The sequence below is a fragment of the Eimeria acervulina genome, genomic scaffold (genome assembly GCF_000499425.1).
Source record: "Eimeria acervulina Houghton genomic scaffold, Eah_scaff338, whole genome shotgun sequence".
Classification (NCBI taxonomy): domain Eukaryota; phylum Apicomplexa; class Conoidasida; order Eucoccidiorida; family Eimeriidae; genus Eimeria; species Eimeria acervulina.
The window spans coordinates 1-17,204 of NW_013549871.1; the positions used below are offsets into that span (position 1 = coordinate 1).

General features: G+C 45.4%; 2 protein-coding genes across 2 annotated transcripts in view; both read right to left on the reverse strand.

Annotated features, from left to right (window-relative positions):
• Positions 1-1,163: 1,163 nt before the first annotated feature.
• On the reverse strand, positions 1,164-9,035 carry EAH_00033750 (hypothetical protein, conserved; the record flags this gene model as incomplete). Its single annotated transcript, XM_013395861.1, has 10 exons — positions 1,164-1,318; positions 1,538-2,402; positions 2,570-3,294; positions 3,696-3,777; positions 4,018-4,281; positions 4,549-4,620; positions 5,040-5,220; positions 5,529-5,643; positions 5,910-6,167; positions 6,836-9,035. The coding sequence occupies 10 exons, from the start codon at positions 9,033-9,035 to the stop codon at positions 1,164-1,166; spliced, it is 4,917 nt and encodes a 1,638-aa protein (XP_013251315.1).
• Positions 9,036-12,687: 3,652 nt separating this feature from the next.
• Positions 12,688-17,204, reverse strand: part of EAH_00033760 (hypothetical protein, conserved) — a gene marked incomplete at both ends in the record, with an annotated part of 5,675 nt that continues 1,158 nt past the window's right edge. Inside the window, 7 exons of the mRNA XM_013395862.1 lie at positions 12,688-12,754; positions 13,191-13,321; positions 14,014-14,211; positions 14,588-14,680; positions 15,447-15,531; positions 16,098-16,189; positions 16,836-16,978. Coding sequence (XP_013251316.1) covers positions 12,688-12,754; positions 13,191-13,321; positions 14,014-14,211; positions 14,588-14,680; positions 15,447-15,531; positions 16,098-16,189; positions 16,836-16,978 — 809 coding nt within the window. The remainder of the gene's footprint in view (positions 12,755-13,190; positions 13,322-14,013; positions 14,212-14,587; positions 14,681-15,446; positions 15,532-16,097; positions 16,190-16,835; positions 16,979-17,204) is intronic.

The window sequence follows — 17,204 nt, forward strand, 5'->3', positions numbered from 1 at the left end:
CTTTGATTTACGTTCCGCCTTACGGATGCAAGCGTAAAGAACAACAAACGCACAGCGCTCCGTTGCGTGCAGTTGTTGCAGATACACATGCACACATGTAGGGATCCCGTTTACATATATACATGCATATACGCACATCTGTTCTACCAGTTATACGTAATATTTTGGTGTATACATACAGATGGTAATGTGCGAATGCTGTGCACCAAAAATACTTCACATGAAATGCACACTAAATATGTACAAGATTGGTATATACTATATATATATCATATAGCGGAGTATATATATATTATATAGTTTCCTTGTCCCGACGCTTTGGTATCATTTCAGAAGTTTAGGGATGGAGGTTTGACGTGGTGTCCAACTTTCGCCTTTCCAAGTTTCTTTTGTGCCGTGCCGGTGGAACGAAACATATGGACCGGTCATTCGTAATTAAGTGATTACTCTATTCTATAATGCATGGAATTGATCATGTAATTAGTTGATTGATTTATCAAATGTTCCTTTCTACTGTATAATGTGAGGAGGCGGCTCTATGAAGACGGAGTCGGAGGTCTATGAGCGCACTAGGGTTTAGGGCGTAGGGCTGTAGGACTTAGGGTAGCTACGCACCGCTACAGCATACAACAGATAGCAGGAAGACCCAGGACCCCGTCTCTAGTTTATCTCAATACACCAACGGCATATTACATCTCAGTCGGCATAAATTCCAATGCAAACTGCCACTCAATGCGCAGAATGCTTGACAGTGATATGACTGCCATTACGGGTTCTTCTCTTTAGGCGAAGAATGGAAATGCAAGAGCACGAACGAAGATACACGAAAATATGCAAGCAGAAACGGATGTATACGGAAGTGCACAGACGCAGATGTATGAGATGAATATACAAGAGAGATATGCACAGCAGTTATGCTTTCGGTAGAGCGTACCGAAAGCATGTACGTTTAAAAAATGTCTAGTCAAGACGGTTGGACAATAAAAACTCTGAAAGGGAAAGGAAGGCGGCAGCAGAACAGCAAGATGGCATCACTGCTGTGGCTACAACCTATAGACCATTAATGCCGTCTTCATCCGACACTGCCAATCGCTAGCCTGCAGTGCAGGGTTTGAAGAAGGGCTCCCGCTGCAGCTGCCACAGACGGCAGCTTCTGGCTGCTGTTAGGGGATACACAGCGACTGCGCTGCTCCTTCCGCAGCACTTCGTTCCTCTTCACCTCGCTGTTGTTGGTGCTGTTGTTGTTGCGTTTGCTGCTGATGCTGGTGTTGTTTGGGGTTCACCGGGACCTTGTTGAGAGATATGCGGACACCTGAAGCTGCACGACCGGCGAAGCAAACTCAGGAAGGGGAGAAGAATTAGAATGCCATACTAAAATTATTAAAGTACTAATATTAGTCCTAATTGCAAAAACTATAATGGCAGTGAGGATAGTACTGAATAATAGATAATAGTGATGGATAACACTAAATGGATTAATTGCTGGTGATAAATAATACTGAAGACTTGGATAATAATAAGTGCTTTAAATGCTTACTGAAAGCACTACGAGAACAGAATACGGAGGCGAGACTGTTCCTGCAGAAGTCAGACGGATTGGCAGCGGGCGCGGTTTGTCTTGGTCTCCATTCTGTTGAGAGCAGCAAACGGACTCCGTCTGTTCCTGCTTCTATATTTGTTGTAGCACTAAGCATCTGCCTCTGTTGTCTACCGCTGTCGTGTGCAGCTTCGGTTGTTGCGTCTTCTTCCAACTGGGGTGTACAGACACCCCGCCAGCTGGCTGTCGGCGCTGCAGGTGATCTCAGCCTCTCGCCGGTGTTTTTTTGGGGTGCGTGGGGCTGTTCACAGTCTGCCGATACACTCGAAACCCCTTGAGACGTGTTGGTTGGAAGAGGAGAACGGGGCAGATTCAAAGGAGATCCAGCAGCAGCAGCGGCAGCTCCAGGAGGGCTTAAAGCGGACAGAGGTAGGCGGAGGTGGGGAGGCAGCTGAACACTGGGAACAACGCTTGGCTGCAGACTGCTGCAGCAGCAGCTGCTGCTGCTGCTTTTGTTGCCCCTCGACAGCTGAACTAGAGCCGGATGGTGGTTTCCCTCTGCTGGAGCTGCTGCAGCAGCAGCTCCAGCAGGTATTTTTGTTGGCCTTAGTTGGTACGACGTGCCGCGTGAGAGAAGCGAACGGAGAGGAGCGGGTGTTGCCGCACCGTTCAATATACCCGGCAGTGCGAAGCAGCGTGCTGCTGTTGTGGCTGCTGTTGTCCTGTAAGAAGCGTCCGTTGCATATTTTGTCTTCTGCTGCTTTCGACGCTCCGGAGAGGACCCAGGCGACAGCAGCGGCAAAGAACTTGAGGAGGAGGAGGGGCTGCTTGATCTGCTGCTGCTGCTGCAGCAGCGCCTCTCCAGCTGAGCAACATCGTCAAATTCGTAGCAAATACAGAAATCAACCCGCAGCAACGCTAACGTATGCATGGCGTTTCATATTTCAGGGTGCAGGATTTATCGCAAGCAGCACTTCACTGTCAGTGCCCTACTGCAACATGGGGCTTAGGGTATAAGGCTTGAATCCTCACTAGGTGTTTGCGCGTTGGGCGTGTGGTGGCGGCTGGTTCTGCGTTCTTTTCGAGTTCTTCTAAGAACGAGTAAAGCCGTTCAAAGGCATCGCCTTGCGGTTTTGCTGCAGCTGGCCGCCTCTGTGGTGGTGCTGCGGGTACAACAGCAGCCAACACTGCAGGAAGAGAGGGCCCCTGGGGGCCCCAAGGGGCCTCCTGTTTGCTGTTGCTTTCATGCAGGTTAAGCTGAAGAGGAAGGAAGGAACCCCTGTCACCTAACCAACAGACAAACGCCGCGTACTCCCGCAGCAGCTGAGCAGCCAATCGTGTCAACGTCTTCAGCCTCCCCTTATGGCTCATCACAAGTTTGGGTATTACAGAGAGCAGCAAATCCCCCGTTTCCGCTTCGCGCTGTCTTTTAAGGTTGCTGCTGTCCTCAGCTACTGCACTTCCTGCTGCCCCTCCTGCTGAAACGCTGCCGCAGCTCCTGCTGCTACTGTTGCTCGACCGATGACAACACTGCAGCAAACGCGCTGCCAGGGCCTTCATTGGGTCTTGCAGGACCTGCTGCTGCTGCTCAGCTGTCTGCGTCTCCGGAATGCTGCGGCTCGTAGCAGCAAAAACTGCAGCGCGATGCAGCAGCAGCAGCAAATACACCAGAGAGGCCTCCTGCTCCAACAAAACCACCAGCGGCTTCTGCGACGCTCGCTTTAGCAGCGTCAACTCCGTTGTATCGAGGGGCCTCCCTGCATTTGAAACTCAATCAATATTTACATATAATATATATATATATATACGATGCACCGTGCTATTTATACTATATTAGAGTACAAATATGATGTGAAATAGTATACGAAGTGTCTCCGTTGTTATATATACATATATATAATATATATATAATATAATGCAGTATGTACATAGTATATATTTTACAGCGCAGAATATGTGGCTTGTATATATGTGTCTCAGTGAACCTCAGTTGGCGTGTTTCATATTTAAACATAAAATTACATAAAATTAAATTCTTCCAGGGCATCTGCGTGCTCTCCACCTCAACTAAGATGAGGTGTACAGATAGCCCAAACCCTAGTCCCTAGGCCCTAAACCCTAAATCCTAAACCCTCGAGAAGCATTCGTTGTTCCGCACCCGTGTGTGTAGCGAGGACCTTCAGCAGCGAGCGGCTTTTATCGAGCGACCCATCGGGGGCAAATCCGTACTGCTTTTTAATCTACAGACAACCATAGACGGACGCAACAGCTGTGTAGTAGATTAGTTGTTCTTGCTCGGTGTTTCGTGCTTTGCTGTATATCCCCGCAATGCAACAAGGACAAACGTAAGCCCCAAGGAAAGCTGCACGGCCGTTTGGCACACAAAGTACAGCTGCATATACACCTGCTGCATATTCACCCCAACTTGCTAGCATGAATCACTATTAACACATTAATAGTGCACATATGCCACGCCTGACCCTCTCGAATAGCATCGGCCATCGAAACATCGTTAATCCGCTGCATTTTTGTGCATCAGGTTCTCCAGCGTTTTCTTCTTTCGCTGTTCCGTCGGTTTTTCCCATTTTTCTCTCCTCTGTCTCCGTTTTAATGGTGCATTTGTTTGTTGCTGTTGGCTCAGCGTTCTCCTTGGCTGCGCCTTCGTCAGCAGCTGCAGTCTTCAAGTCATTTAAATTCTTGCGGGCCGAGAGGCCGCTAACAACGGAGGCAGCCAGAGCTGCTGCCTACAAAGAGCAGCAAAGAAGCAGACAGAGCAGCAGCAGATACAACTGCAGCAGATACAACAGCAGCAGATATGACAGCAGCAGCACTCATTAACTTGAGCGATACCTCACGAAGAGAAGCACAGGCATGATTGCATGCAATTCATGCAGGTCAATTTGTTACTGAGATAATCACAAATGCATTATGAACGCTGTTAGATCTACATTCATTATTAAATAAATAAAAATGCATTTATTATTTTTGTCGTCAAACCGGTTCCTGCCTACCCGCACACACTGCCCAATGCGCGGTGCTCTTCTTCGCAGCATCGCCAAACAGTCAAGCTTCACCTGAATTTGCTGCATTAGCAGCAACATCAAGAGCAGCAGAAGCAACACCAATGAAATCACCAGCAATTGTAGCAGCAGCAGCAAATACTGCACAAACCATCCACCCTCTCGGACGGCGTTCAGGACATCTGAACCCCGTAAAAGAGGGGGATGATGCTTCTGCCAGCAGCAGCAGTATCAGCAGCACTCCATCAACAGCAGCAGCAGCTGCAGTTTAGTTTGAGTAGATTCACAGGCAGCCAAGAAATGAGAAAGAATCTCGCAGTCGCCTACTACCAACAAAGAAGAAAGATAGGCTTCCATTGTTTTGCTGTTCAGGAATGAGAGGAGCTCTAGCCGCTGATGCAGGGCGTCGAATTGAAACACCTGACGCACAACGCCACAAAAAGTCCCCATTACATGGAGATATAACTTAGGTGTATGTACACCTGAACCTGGCAGAGCCAACGATTAACAGCAACAAGGCTTGCAACTCCTACAAAGGCAGCAAAGGACTCCTCGTCATCCAGAAGCCTCCGCATGCACACAGACTGGCGAGACAGAGCGTCGCGAGCTTCGAGCCACAGCTGCCGTTTGTCGTTCGCCTTCGTCAGATCAGGCACCAACTCCCTACAAAACAACAACACAGCACGAGGCTCTCTGTCTCCTGCAAGGCGTATATATATATATATGTATATTATATATATACGTGTGTCAGTATACATAACGCATGTCTATGACTATATATATATGGATATACATATATATATATAGATTTAGACATAGATATAGAAATAGATATAGATACGGATATACATGCATATAGATACATAGAAAAAATGCATTTTATCTTGAGAACAGGTGCAGGATGCATAATATATAGTACATGTATAATGTGTTTCGTGAGTAGAAGCGGTGCAGTATCAGTGGCTCCGCACAGAAGGAGTTCTAAAGCACTGGGGCTCAGTGAACACTGCAGCAAATCGGACTGCAGTCGACGGCAGAAGTTCAGGCGGTCAGCGCAGCCTCTCCTCAACGCTGAGAGGGAAATGCCTGTACACCGCATGAAGCACATTATGACAAGGAAGGTTCAGATGGTGTTTCAATGACAGAAACAAAGCAGACAAACCAAAGAATGTTGACACAGTAATAAACATGAGGGGAGATTACAGATGGCAACAAATGCATGCAGGCATGCAGCAACACTTCCTCTACGCACACTCTATGCCGAACAAAGTTGCGGCCAGACGGGGCGTACGTACAGTGCACTGTTTTGAAGCTGTTTGCTGCGTGCAACTCTCGTCTTATTTGTTTCTTACTAATGCTCTTTCTAAGAGAAGGCGGAAGGGTGGCGGCTTGGCGTCTCTCCTTCTCTGCCCGACTCAGCACAGCGTTTTTCGAGTTTTCTTTGGAGTCTGCAGGCGCAGGTGTATGCTCTCCTCGGGCGTGAGACGAAAGGAGCGATAAAGAAGATGAAGAAGAAACCGATGGCCGCACAAACCACTCAAACAAACGAGGGTCGCCAACCACTGCGCTGTCGACTGTCTCATGCTGCTGCTGCTGCTCGACATCGAGAACTGCAGTAAAACCCCAAACTACAACAAATAACAATAAGTAGAAAAACAAAGGGCAAGCAAACAAACCGAACAAATAACGAGGATACTGCAACGAATATAACGACAACATAGAAAAACAAACAACAAACACTACAGGAAACAAGTTACCAGCAATAAATACAAACAAGAAGAACAAACAAAACGAGCGAAAACAAAGGAGGGAAAATAATAGGAACGAGAGGAAGCAAGCAACAACAATTAGCAGCACAAAACAGCAGATAATAAAGAGGCAAAAGACATGCAGCAGCAACAGGTACAAACAAATGAAATCAACAACGACGAATAAACCAGACATAAACAAAGAAAATGAAGCAAAGAAAAGCAAAGAAAACAAATACCAACGGACTGCCCTACGAATCCCACAACGGGTTGGACAGACACTGAAATGCAGAAGTAAGAATAGTTGCAGGTAGAAATAAAGATTCCAATACAAATAAAGACGAGAGATTAATGAAATAAGCAAATGGGGGGGGGAGTAAGGAAATACGCAAGGAAGGAAGAAGACAAAGGAGAAACGCAGATTAACAAACACTGACACAAACAAACAGAAACAGAGAATAAATGCATTCGGTGAAGAAGTGTGTACACCCCAACAGTTTGTAATTTGAATCAGAAGACAGTGCATCTACCTGAAAACCCAATCTCCTCAACGACTGTCTTCAAAGCAGCACGCGCGGCTTCCCTATGGAGAGTAGACGGCGGCACACTTGGCTCATGCTGCTGATGGTGCTGCTGCTGCTGCTGCTGCTGCTGCTCCACTAATGTACAGTGAACAGCCTCTTCTAACTGCAGCAGCCATGAAGCCTCAAGGGGACCAGCAGTCACTGCTGGCAGAGACAACATATCCTCCGTATCCCCCTCAGCCCCACTGCTGCTGCTGCTGCTAGTGCTGCCGCTGCTAGTGCTGCTGCAGCTAGTGCTGCTGCTGCTAGTGCTGCTGCTGGTGTTTTCGGAGCAGCAACAGCAGCCGAGCAGCAGGCGATCTGCGCAGCAGCTCCTCAAGGAGCTGAGAGGTTCGTTTGCAGGTCTCCAACCCCAAAGGGACATTGCGTTGTCCTTCGTGCTACCGTTTTTGCCGCTATTCTCTGTGCTGCTGCTAATTGAAGCATCTCCTGGAGGGGGGGCCCCTGCCCCACTTGCTGCAGTCACCCGGGGCCTCCCGGGGGGCCCTCTGGTATTAGGAGGGGGGCCTGGGGCTCTCCCTTTTCTGGGATTGTTGGCTGTTGCTCCTTCTGCGTTGACGCTGCTCGTCTGCTGCTTCTTTTCTTCTCCCAAGTCTTGCAGCTGCGGAGGCAGGCAGCTGAATTCGCCCGTTGCTGCAGCTGCTGCTGCTGCTGCCCCGTCGCCCTGCTGCACTGGCGGCGTGGACCGCGTGGTGGGGGCCAATGCCTCCTTAAGCCGTTGGTTTTCTGCTTTCAAGCTCTCCACCAATGCACGTAGAGCTCTCAACTCGGAAGCAGCAGATGCGGCAGCTGCTGCAGGAGCATCTGCAGCACCTGCTCCTGTAGCAGCAACTGCTGCAGGAGCATCCGCTGCACCTGAGCCCGCTGCACAAACCGTTGCAGAAGCATTCGCCGGAGCAGCTCCTTCAGCAGCAATAGCTGCAGGAGCAGCCACTGCAGGAGCTCCTGCAGCAGCAATAGCTGCAGGAGCAGCCACTGCAGGAGCAGCCGCTGCAGGAGTAGCCGCTGCAGGAGCTCCTGCAGCCACAGCAACCATGCTGCTGAGATCCACTGCGTCCTGCCCCGCCGCTGCTGAGCAGACCTGGGGCTCCAGGAGGATCCCCGCACAAGAGTTTCTGCTATTGCACACTGCAGCATGCTGCTGACTCGCAGGAGAAGCAGCAGAAGTAGCAGCAGGAGCAACAGCAATAGCAGCAGAATCAGCGGGAGCAGGGCTCCCCACCAACATCCCCTCGGCTGCAGCAGCAGCAGTAGCAGCGGAGTCGGCGGCAGGTTCCAACGCCTGCAAAGGTAATGGCCAGCTGCCGCTGTATGCGTTTGATGCTGCAGCCCCTTTGCCTTGAGAGGCTGATGATTCAGGTGTCTGTGTCGCTGCTGAGGTGCAGACAGACGGAGAAGAACTGCTGTCAGATGAGGCCATCACAGCCGGTCTCTCATATCGCAGATTCACCCCTTCTTGCTGCTCCTGGTGTTGCTGCTGTTCCTGCTGCTGCCGTTGTTGTTGCTGTTGCTGTTGCTGCTGCTGCTGTCGCTGCTGGCGTTGCTGCGGGTCCGCAGCATCACATGGCGCTCCAGCAGCCATCGGGCTCAGCCGGTTTGAAAAAGTCGAAGCAGAGACATCGCAACACTGCAGGGAGAAGACTTGTCCACTGTATTCTGCCGCAACTGCTGCACCGCTTAGTGCTCCATCATTTGCTGCATCTGGTGCAGCATCTTCTTCAGCAGTGAGCGCAGCCCTCGAGGGTAAGTCGGACGTAGCAAACGCTGCAGCGGTGACTGCTGTATCTGCTGCAGCGCTTGCTGCTGCGCATATTGCTGTGCCTGCTCCATTCCTTGGTGCTGCGCATGCTGCAACAGAGCTGCTTGGTATTTCTGCTACAGCACTTGCTGTTGTGCATGCTGCAGCGTCTGCTCCACAGCTTGTAGCTGTGTCTGCTGCGGTGCATGCTGCAGTGCACGCTGCTGCGCATGATGATGGTTCTACTGCCGCGTAGCTCGTTGATCTGGATGCTGCTGCATATTCTGCAGAGTCTCCGTCAAGGTTAGTTCCTGCATCTGCTGCGGTTGTTGGTGTTTCGTCTGTATAGGGCCCCGTTTCCTGTTGCTCCCCGGAAGACGGCTTGCCTTCAGGAGTGTTGGACGGCATCAAGAAGGTGGGTTGGAGCGTCTCGTGGAGCAGCTGCAACTTTGAATTGTCTGTTCTCTGCGTTCTGCACGGGCGAGTGTAGTGAAGTGCGGTTAAAGAAAAGGCAAAAATGCGGTGCTGTCTGCACAGGTCAAGCGGCTTCTGAGGTGTGAACAAGGGGTGTTCGTAGGTGAGAAAAGAATTTACATGCAAACAACTCTCCTACGAAGTCTTAGGGGTTTTAATTCTGTAGAAGGTGGAGGCGGAGCGGTCGATGTGGAAAAAGTCCCATGGCGAAAAGAACGGGTCGTCCGCGACGAGTTCGTTGAGGAGCAAAGGAATTGCATAGAAAAAAGGCCAAATAATTAGTTACAGGCAATGATTGCAAATGTAAAAAGGACAATTCAACGAAGGTATTACTTGTTTAGCTCGACTGAAGGGAACTCGCGGGGCAGGTGATGGTTCTGCCGCATTCCTCAGAAGTGGTTGGTAGTACTCAAGTTCCTGTTTCCGTCATCTTCTGCTCTGTAGAGGAAGTGCAGAATTTGTTTAAAAGAAATAACGCGTTTCAATATATAATATTTATATAATTTATTGTGAAAACCTCTAAAACGAAAAGAGGAAACTTCCTGCTGAGACGGCTGCCGCCGCCGAAGCGAGGCGTCAACGCAGACGCCAACGAATAGGGCCGGCATGCCCGCGTGTATTCGTCTTTGGATTTGCACACCTTGTTTTTATGAATGGTTTTTACTTTAGTATTTATTTATTCAAGAAATTCAACATAAAAGGCTGGGGGAAGGTGTCTGGGAGCTGCCCACACTGCGGACTTGCGTTGCGGGCTTCTGAAACGAACAGACGGCAGGCGTTCGTTTTTCGGCCCTCTTTGCGGAGGGCAGTTTTTTCCTTTCTTCATTTAATTACTTTTGTGGAGAAGAAGAGGAAATGGCGGGGGTTGAAGCTGCTACCAACGATAATTCGGCTGGATCGGCCGGCAGCCGCCCTCCCGTTAAGTCCTCGCAACAACATCCAACGCTCAGCAGCTGTCTGTACATGTTGGCGTTCAACGTGCTGTGTACTTATGCATGGGCTAACGTATTTTGCGTGGAAATTAAACATTTAGTCAATTACCGCCTCCCCGAGGCGCTCTACGTCTCTGCCTGGCCTGAGCTTGAAGGGCCCCTTCTCTTTGCACAGAGTCTGGCGGTGCTGGAGGTCCTGCATTCGCTGCTGGGTGGGTTTGTGTCTTATCTCTTACTTGTGAAACCACGAAGAAGAAGAGAAGGAGCAGCAGATATCTGAGTAGACGTAAAACAAGATAAGAACTGCTTCCCCTGTGTTCGTGCAGTTTGTTCGTTTTAAATCATCTCTCTGCTTTCTTCTCCGGTAAATGTCTCTGTCCGTAGGCCTGGTGAGGAGCAGCGTGATGACGACAATCATGCAGGTTTTCTCTCGTCTGCAACTTGTCTGGCTTCTGTTCCCTTCTGTCCCAGCCTCGCGGCATCCTGTGGCATTACTCACTTGCATTGCAGCGTGGAGCTGTGCGGAGTTGCTGCGGTGAGTACACGAAAACCACTGCAAATGGGTGCTGCTGCTGCCGTACCTCTTTTTTCTGCTCTTCTTCTATGAGAAAGAACTCCAATGGAATGCGGTGTATGCATGCACGTACGGCGGGTGTTCAGGTTCCCCTTCTTCGCAGTTCAGCAGTTGCTGCAACTTGTTGATATTATGCGCAAAGACGCAACGCCTTTGGAGGTCCCCGTGCTGCTCAAGTGGCTGCGGTACTCCGGTAAGCTTGCACGTCTGCCTGTGCTGTATAGACACGCATCTGTTGTTGCTTGATGGAATTCAGGTGTTTTGTTAATTGTACAGAACATGAAATTCAATTTGAAGTCTTAAAAATATTATATGCAAAGAAAGCGGGTTGAGGCATTTACGATCGTGAGATTGCATGGTGTAGCTGTATTAACATTGCTTTCTGTTCTTTTTTTCTTGATGCCGCCATTACAGCTTTATAGACCTTGTTTTTTTCCTTATTTCGCTGCTTGTTCTTTTCTTTTTGTTGTTGGGTTTGAAGGTTTTACGGTGTTATACCCGATTGGCATCACAAGCGAAGTTATCTGCATGTGGTCAAGCCTTTCTACTTTGCGGAATTCTGCGGTGTTTTCTCATTATCCTTCGCCAATGCCGAATAAATTGAATTTTGAAATGAGTTTATATTGGGCTTACCTCCTACTTCTCGGGCTGTACGTACCGGGAAGCGTTCAGCTGTATGGACATATGCTGAAACAGAGAAGGAAATACTTGTACGGAGCGGGCCGAGAGGCGACGGCAAAGAAAGAGAATTAAAACAAAGAGGGGGAATAGATGAACGAAGGAAGGCAGAAGATGAAGAAAGTTTCAAAGAGGTGTTACAAACACCACCTTAGAATTTTATGGAGGGAGGCTCCAGGGAAGCTGTCTCGGCAGCGTTAAGGAAAGTTGATAAGGAATATTGGAATACGTAATAACAGTTAGAATTAGCACAAGCCAAACTAAAAGGGCCTGATCAGGTGCAAAGGGGCACTGCCAGGCTTCTAATAATGTATATTTGCCATTGCATGGTTATATGAATATATATAAATATACTTACCTATTGTACTGTTACTCTCTGTGCAGCGCATGAATGCCATGCAATATACCCTAATTGCATGCGCAGCATCAAGCGGTGTATCTACGACAATAATATACGCAAGCATATTTATATGTATTTGTTGGCATAAGTGAACGGATCTATATTTATATACATTTATTTATGCATATAAATATATGCATGCGATGCGTTCATTTATTTATATTTATGTTGATTTCTGTATGTACACGGACGTGCATGTACACATCCATACAGAATATATTCACATTCAAATACGCACATCTGGTGTAATCTCACAATAGAATATGCTAGGACATTAAAGCCTCCATCTCCCTTGTTGAGATGCGACGCAAAGGCAAGAAAGACGGAAGGAAAGTAGGAGGAGAACAAAGAAGAAGAAATAAATAATGAATGTGTACAGTTAAGTTCTGGCAGCAACGACGCAGCCAGCTGGGTTGCTGCTTACAGACGCGCTGCTGCAGCGCCTTCCTGCTGCAGCTGCAGCAGCAGCAGGGCCTAAAGTTGTAATGGGGGGCAAGCGGTGGGTGTGGAGAGGCTCCAACTAAACTTCTGTCTTCGTACAGTTGGTATTTCCCTTGTGTGTTCTGTTCTGCATTAGCGAGAATTCTAGGAGGTATAGGGAGTAGAGGTTTATTTAGGGTGTATCTACAGATGAACAATCTGCAAAATACTGACAGAAAATATTCTGATTAGACAAGCATCTTTCAGTTTAGTAATTTTTATAAAGTTCACAAGGAGGCGAAGCCTGCCGGCAACGGGGAGACTTGACAAATAAATAAATGTGTAATACTATATACAATATACAGCAGTATATTTTATAACTATATAAGTATATTATTATAAAATAATATATATATAAAATAATATTATCTATTTAAAGTGACAGTGCCGTTGGAGTCCTTTTTTTTCAGTTGATGTTGCTTCTGTTTTTTTCTTTCCAATTTATTTATTGATTGCTTGAAGCTGTCGCTGCCTACACCGCACTTTTCGCCATTCTCTGCCATTTTAATTTTATTTGTTTAATTAAATGACGCATGCAACGCGACGTAAACTTGCAGGAAGAAGAGCTTCTGCTACACTACGCAAGTACCTGCAGCACGCACAAACAAATAACACAAATAACATTTCGTAGATATGTATATGCATATATATATATATATATACGAAATATTTAGGGTATATGCATAAATACAGCATATATATATACAATTATACATAAATAAATAAATATGTATATTATATATATAATGCGCATGAAAGTCGGAGGGACTCTGAAACAGCACTGGTCTACCGTACGGAAGTATGGGCATTGAGTGTATTGTCTTCCACTTCAGCCAAACATATTTTATCTATACGTCTATAGATGCATACACTTTATACATATATATATATATATATTATGCGTATTGTGTTTAAAAATATAGTATCTAAAAATATAGTATATGCAATATATACAAGTACAGGCAAACATATATATATATATATATGTAAATGTAAGAAAGCATATATTGAATATTGGTGTGCACCTGTCTCCCTTTTGTTTATCTCCTTTGGCGTCTATGAACGGCTGAAGCGGCACTAAGACGAATTTCCATCCTTCTGCTTCAAGGACAAGGAAGCGGCGTTTCTGCATTGCATATGTCTGTTGTGTGAATTGCTGTTGCACAAAGACAACAAAATATAATAAAAGTGCAGCTTATAAAGATGGTTTGGTGTGTATATACACCCTGCTAACTGTCTGACTGCTTCGTCAATGCAGCGCGACATTCTATATCTTAAAGATCAAACAATTCTTTAAGGTACTCCTCGTCGGGTTTAGGGTTTAAGGGTTAGGGTTTGCTTAATAGGGATTAGGGTTAATGGTTTTGCTTCACGTGATTAGGGTCTACATAATTCAAAATTTGTGTCTCTTATCAGTCCAGGGTTTAGGGCTTAGGGTTTAGGGTTTAGGGTTTAGGGACCTGCCACGAAGGAGACAAGAGCCAGGGGGTATTCCACTCCACAGCGGTGCGACTGAGAGGGTCGGCGAGTTCAAGGAGAAAAGGGCCGTAGAGAAAAGGAAATAAATAAAACTCAGAAGATATAACCCGCAATAGAGGAGCGTTGATGTGCTGCTGCTCCAAAGGAGGCGCGAAGCAACTCAGCTGCAGCAGCAACAGCAGCAACAGCAGCAGCAACAGTAGCAGCAGCAGCAGCAACAGCAGCACCAGCAGCAACAACAGCACCAGCAGTAGCACCAGCAGAAAAAAACAGCGGCGGCAGCAGCAGCAGTGCATACGAGAGATGGTGCGAGACCTTGAAACAAGACAGAGCAACATAAACTGAAAATGATAATAGAGACATCCATACCAGTTTGCATGCACCGCTGCAAGTGTCTATACACCTGAAATCAGAATATTTATTTAATGTCACCTTCAGTTGCGTTGCTCTGACTTTGCAAGTGTCTATACACCTGAAATCAGAATATTTATTTAATGTCACCTTCAGTTGCGTTGCTCTGACTTTGTCCAACCAAAGACGAACGCCGGGCTTCAGTGCAGAGTACAGCTGAGAAGAAGACCCAAACCCTAAACCCTAAACCCTAAACCCTAACCCCTCACAACTTAAGATAAAAAAGGAGCAAGCAGCGTAGAAGCAAAAAAGCAATGCAAGCATCATCAAGGGCTCTCCTTCGGGGTGATTATATATATCAGAATACACAGATGTAAAGCTGCCGTTTGAGTTTGGGTTTTAGGATAGAACTAGAAGAAGTATTTATTCTTTAAAGCGTATTATCCACACCGGGGGAAAGCTACAAGAACGCCAACGAGTGATTAAATGCATCACATTTATATATATAGATATATATGCATATATATATAGATATATATGCATATATATATACATATCTATATATATAATCTATATATATATCGTTTCGTACTTCCGCATAGTCGTGGCGAATGCAAAACTCCATCAACTTCAAAGGCATCAAAAGTTTGTTTGTGCTGTGCACCGTCGCGCTGTCCACAGTTGGCTACGGAAACATACATGCACAAACCCTAAACCCTAAACCCTAAACCCTTACACTCTAAACCCTAAACCCTAAACCCCTACACGCTAAACCCTAAAGCTTTACGCAAAGCCTACAGTTTAGAGATTAATGAATGGCTGGGAAATACATTTTGATATACGAAAAAAGATGGGAGTACACCAGAGAAGAAATGCATGCGCACTGTTGTAGCTGCTGAAACTTCGTCGTCTTCAGGTTTATAGAAGGAAGAAAATGTAGAAGAATATAAATTTTGTATAAAATACATTTTGGTATACGAAAAAAGATGGGAGTACACCAGAGAAGAAATGCATGCGCACTGTTGCAGCTGCTGAAACTTCGTCGTCTTCAGGTTTATAGAAGGAAGAAAATGTAGAAGAATATAAATTTTGTATATTGTAATTTGTTGGAGTGTCTGTACGGATTAAGCCGTTCACCAGTGCAACCTGCATTTGTTGTGAAAACACCCACAGCACAAACTCAACAATATGTACGTCTTCTGTTGCTGCTGCTACTTACACCCAAACAAGCATTAAACAAGAAATGCAAGGAGAAAACAAAAAGAAAAGTAATTCATCACTTACAACATTCGATGCACTCAACAGCTTAAAAGATAAGAGGGGATATCCCAGCAAAATCAACAAACGCGGGTCTTGGATGCCTCTGAACTGTTGCTGCTGCTACTTAAACCCAAACACGCATTCAACAAGAAATGCAAGGAGAAAACAAAAAGAAGTAATTCATCACTTACAACATTCGATGCACTCAACAACTTAAAAGATAAGAGGGGATATCCCAGCAAAATCAACAAACGCGGGTCTTGGATGCCTCTGAACCTGTATATTCGCAGAGAAGAAATAAAAAAGTAAATAAATAAATTAAAAAATATAAAAATAAATAAATAAACAAACAAACAAATACACGGGGGGGGGGAACAGCTTGATTGACATACAGAAACAAATAACAAACACAGAATGAACGGAGTCAATTCAAATAATAAATAGAAATAAGACAGACACTACAAACTAAGAAAGAAAAACGAACGAAATAACAAAGAGGGAAAGACAGAGCAAATGCTTCAAAAAAACAAAGAAACCATTCAACACTCTATATACAAAATATCTGTAGAAAGTCTTAGTAATATTATATCTATAAATGTTTTTCATTCTCTCTGTTATATGTTATAATTCTGTCTATAGTAAATATAATATATAATTTCTGTGTACTTATTGATATTGTATATTTTACTTAATTTCTGTTTGTACTGAACACAATATCCTGTATCTGTTTAAATATTGATATTGTTTACAATAAATAATTTTTGTTTCTATTGAATTTAATACCCTATATCTGCTTGAATATTGATATTGTTTATAATAAATAATTTCTGCTTTATTTATACCTTTTGCCTGCAATGACATTTAACTTGGCTGAGTGTTGCGGCCGGTCGAAGATCTTCAACTGCACGAAGAGAGGGATAAGTTGGTGGATACTCTACAAAAATAAATCAATAAAACAAACAAGAGGAAGAATAACAATAATGAATGAGAATAGTAGGGATAATGACAAGGAGGAAGAGAAGCAAAGGCAGCATATGAAGCAGAAAGAAACAAGAAAGAAAAAACACTTCAACTGCACGAAGAGAGGGATAAGTTGGTGGATACTCTACAAAAATAAATCAATAAAACAAACAAGAAGAAGAATAACAATAAGGAATGAGAACAGTAAGGATTTATGACAAGGAGGAAGAGAAGCAAAGGCAGCATATGAAGCAGAAAGAAACAAGAAAGAAAAAACAGAAAAAGAAAAAAAGAAGAAGTCAGTCTTCGAAGGCTGATGCAAACACAACCATCTGTGAATAGACTACAAAAATAGAAAAATAAAATTCAACATATAAAATAACAACAAGATCTCAATGAGATAATAATAATAATAATAATAATAATAATTTCTGTATCAAAGCCAGGAAGAGAAACAATTACTGAAAAGAAGGAGAAAATCAACGACACTGGATCCTCAGCCCTAAGCCCTAAACACTTAGGCCTAAACCCTAAACCCTAAACCCTTAGCCCTAAACCCTAAACCCTAAACCCTAAACCCCAAGCCCTAGACCCTAAACCCTACGCCCTGTACGCCGTACTTCAGCAGGTAGGTAAGATAGATTGTTGACGAGATGCTCCGCCAGCTTCACTACAAAATCTTTCTCAACGAAAGAAGAGAAAAATGTAGAATGAAGTATTCGCCCCACATGCCACGGACGAAGGCCTTTTAAACGGCTTAGCACTGTACAGACACTCAAACACACCACTAACACCACCAGCTGTAGCAGCAGCAGCAGAAACAGCAGCAGCAACAAGAGCAGCAGCGGCAACAAGAGCAGAAGCATCAACAGAAGCACGCCCAGAAGTAGCAACACGAACAGCAGGAGCAGCAGCAACAGCAACGGGTGTACAGACACTCTTTTTGTATATATATACATGTATATATATATATATATATATATATATAT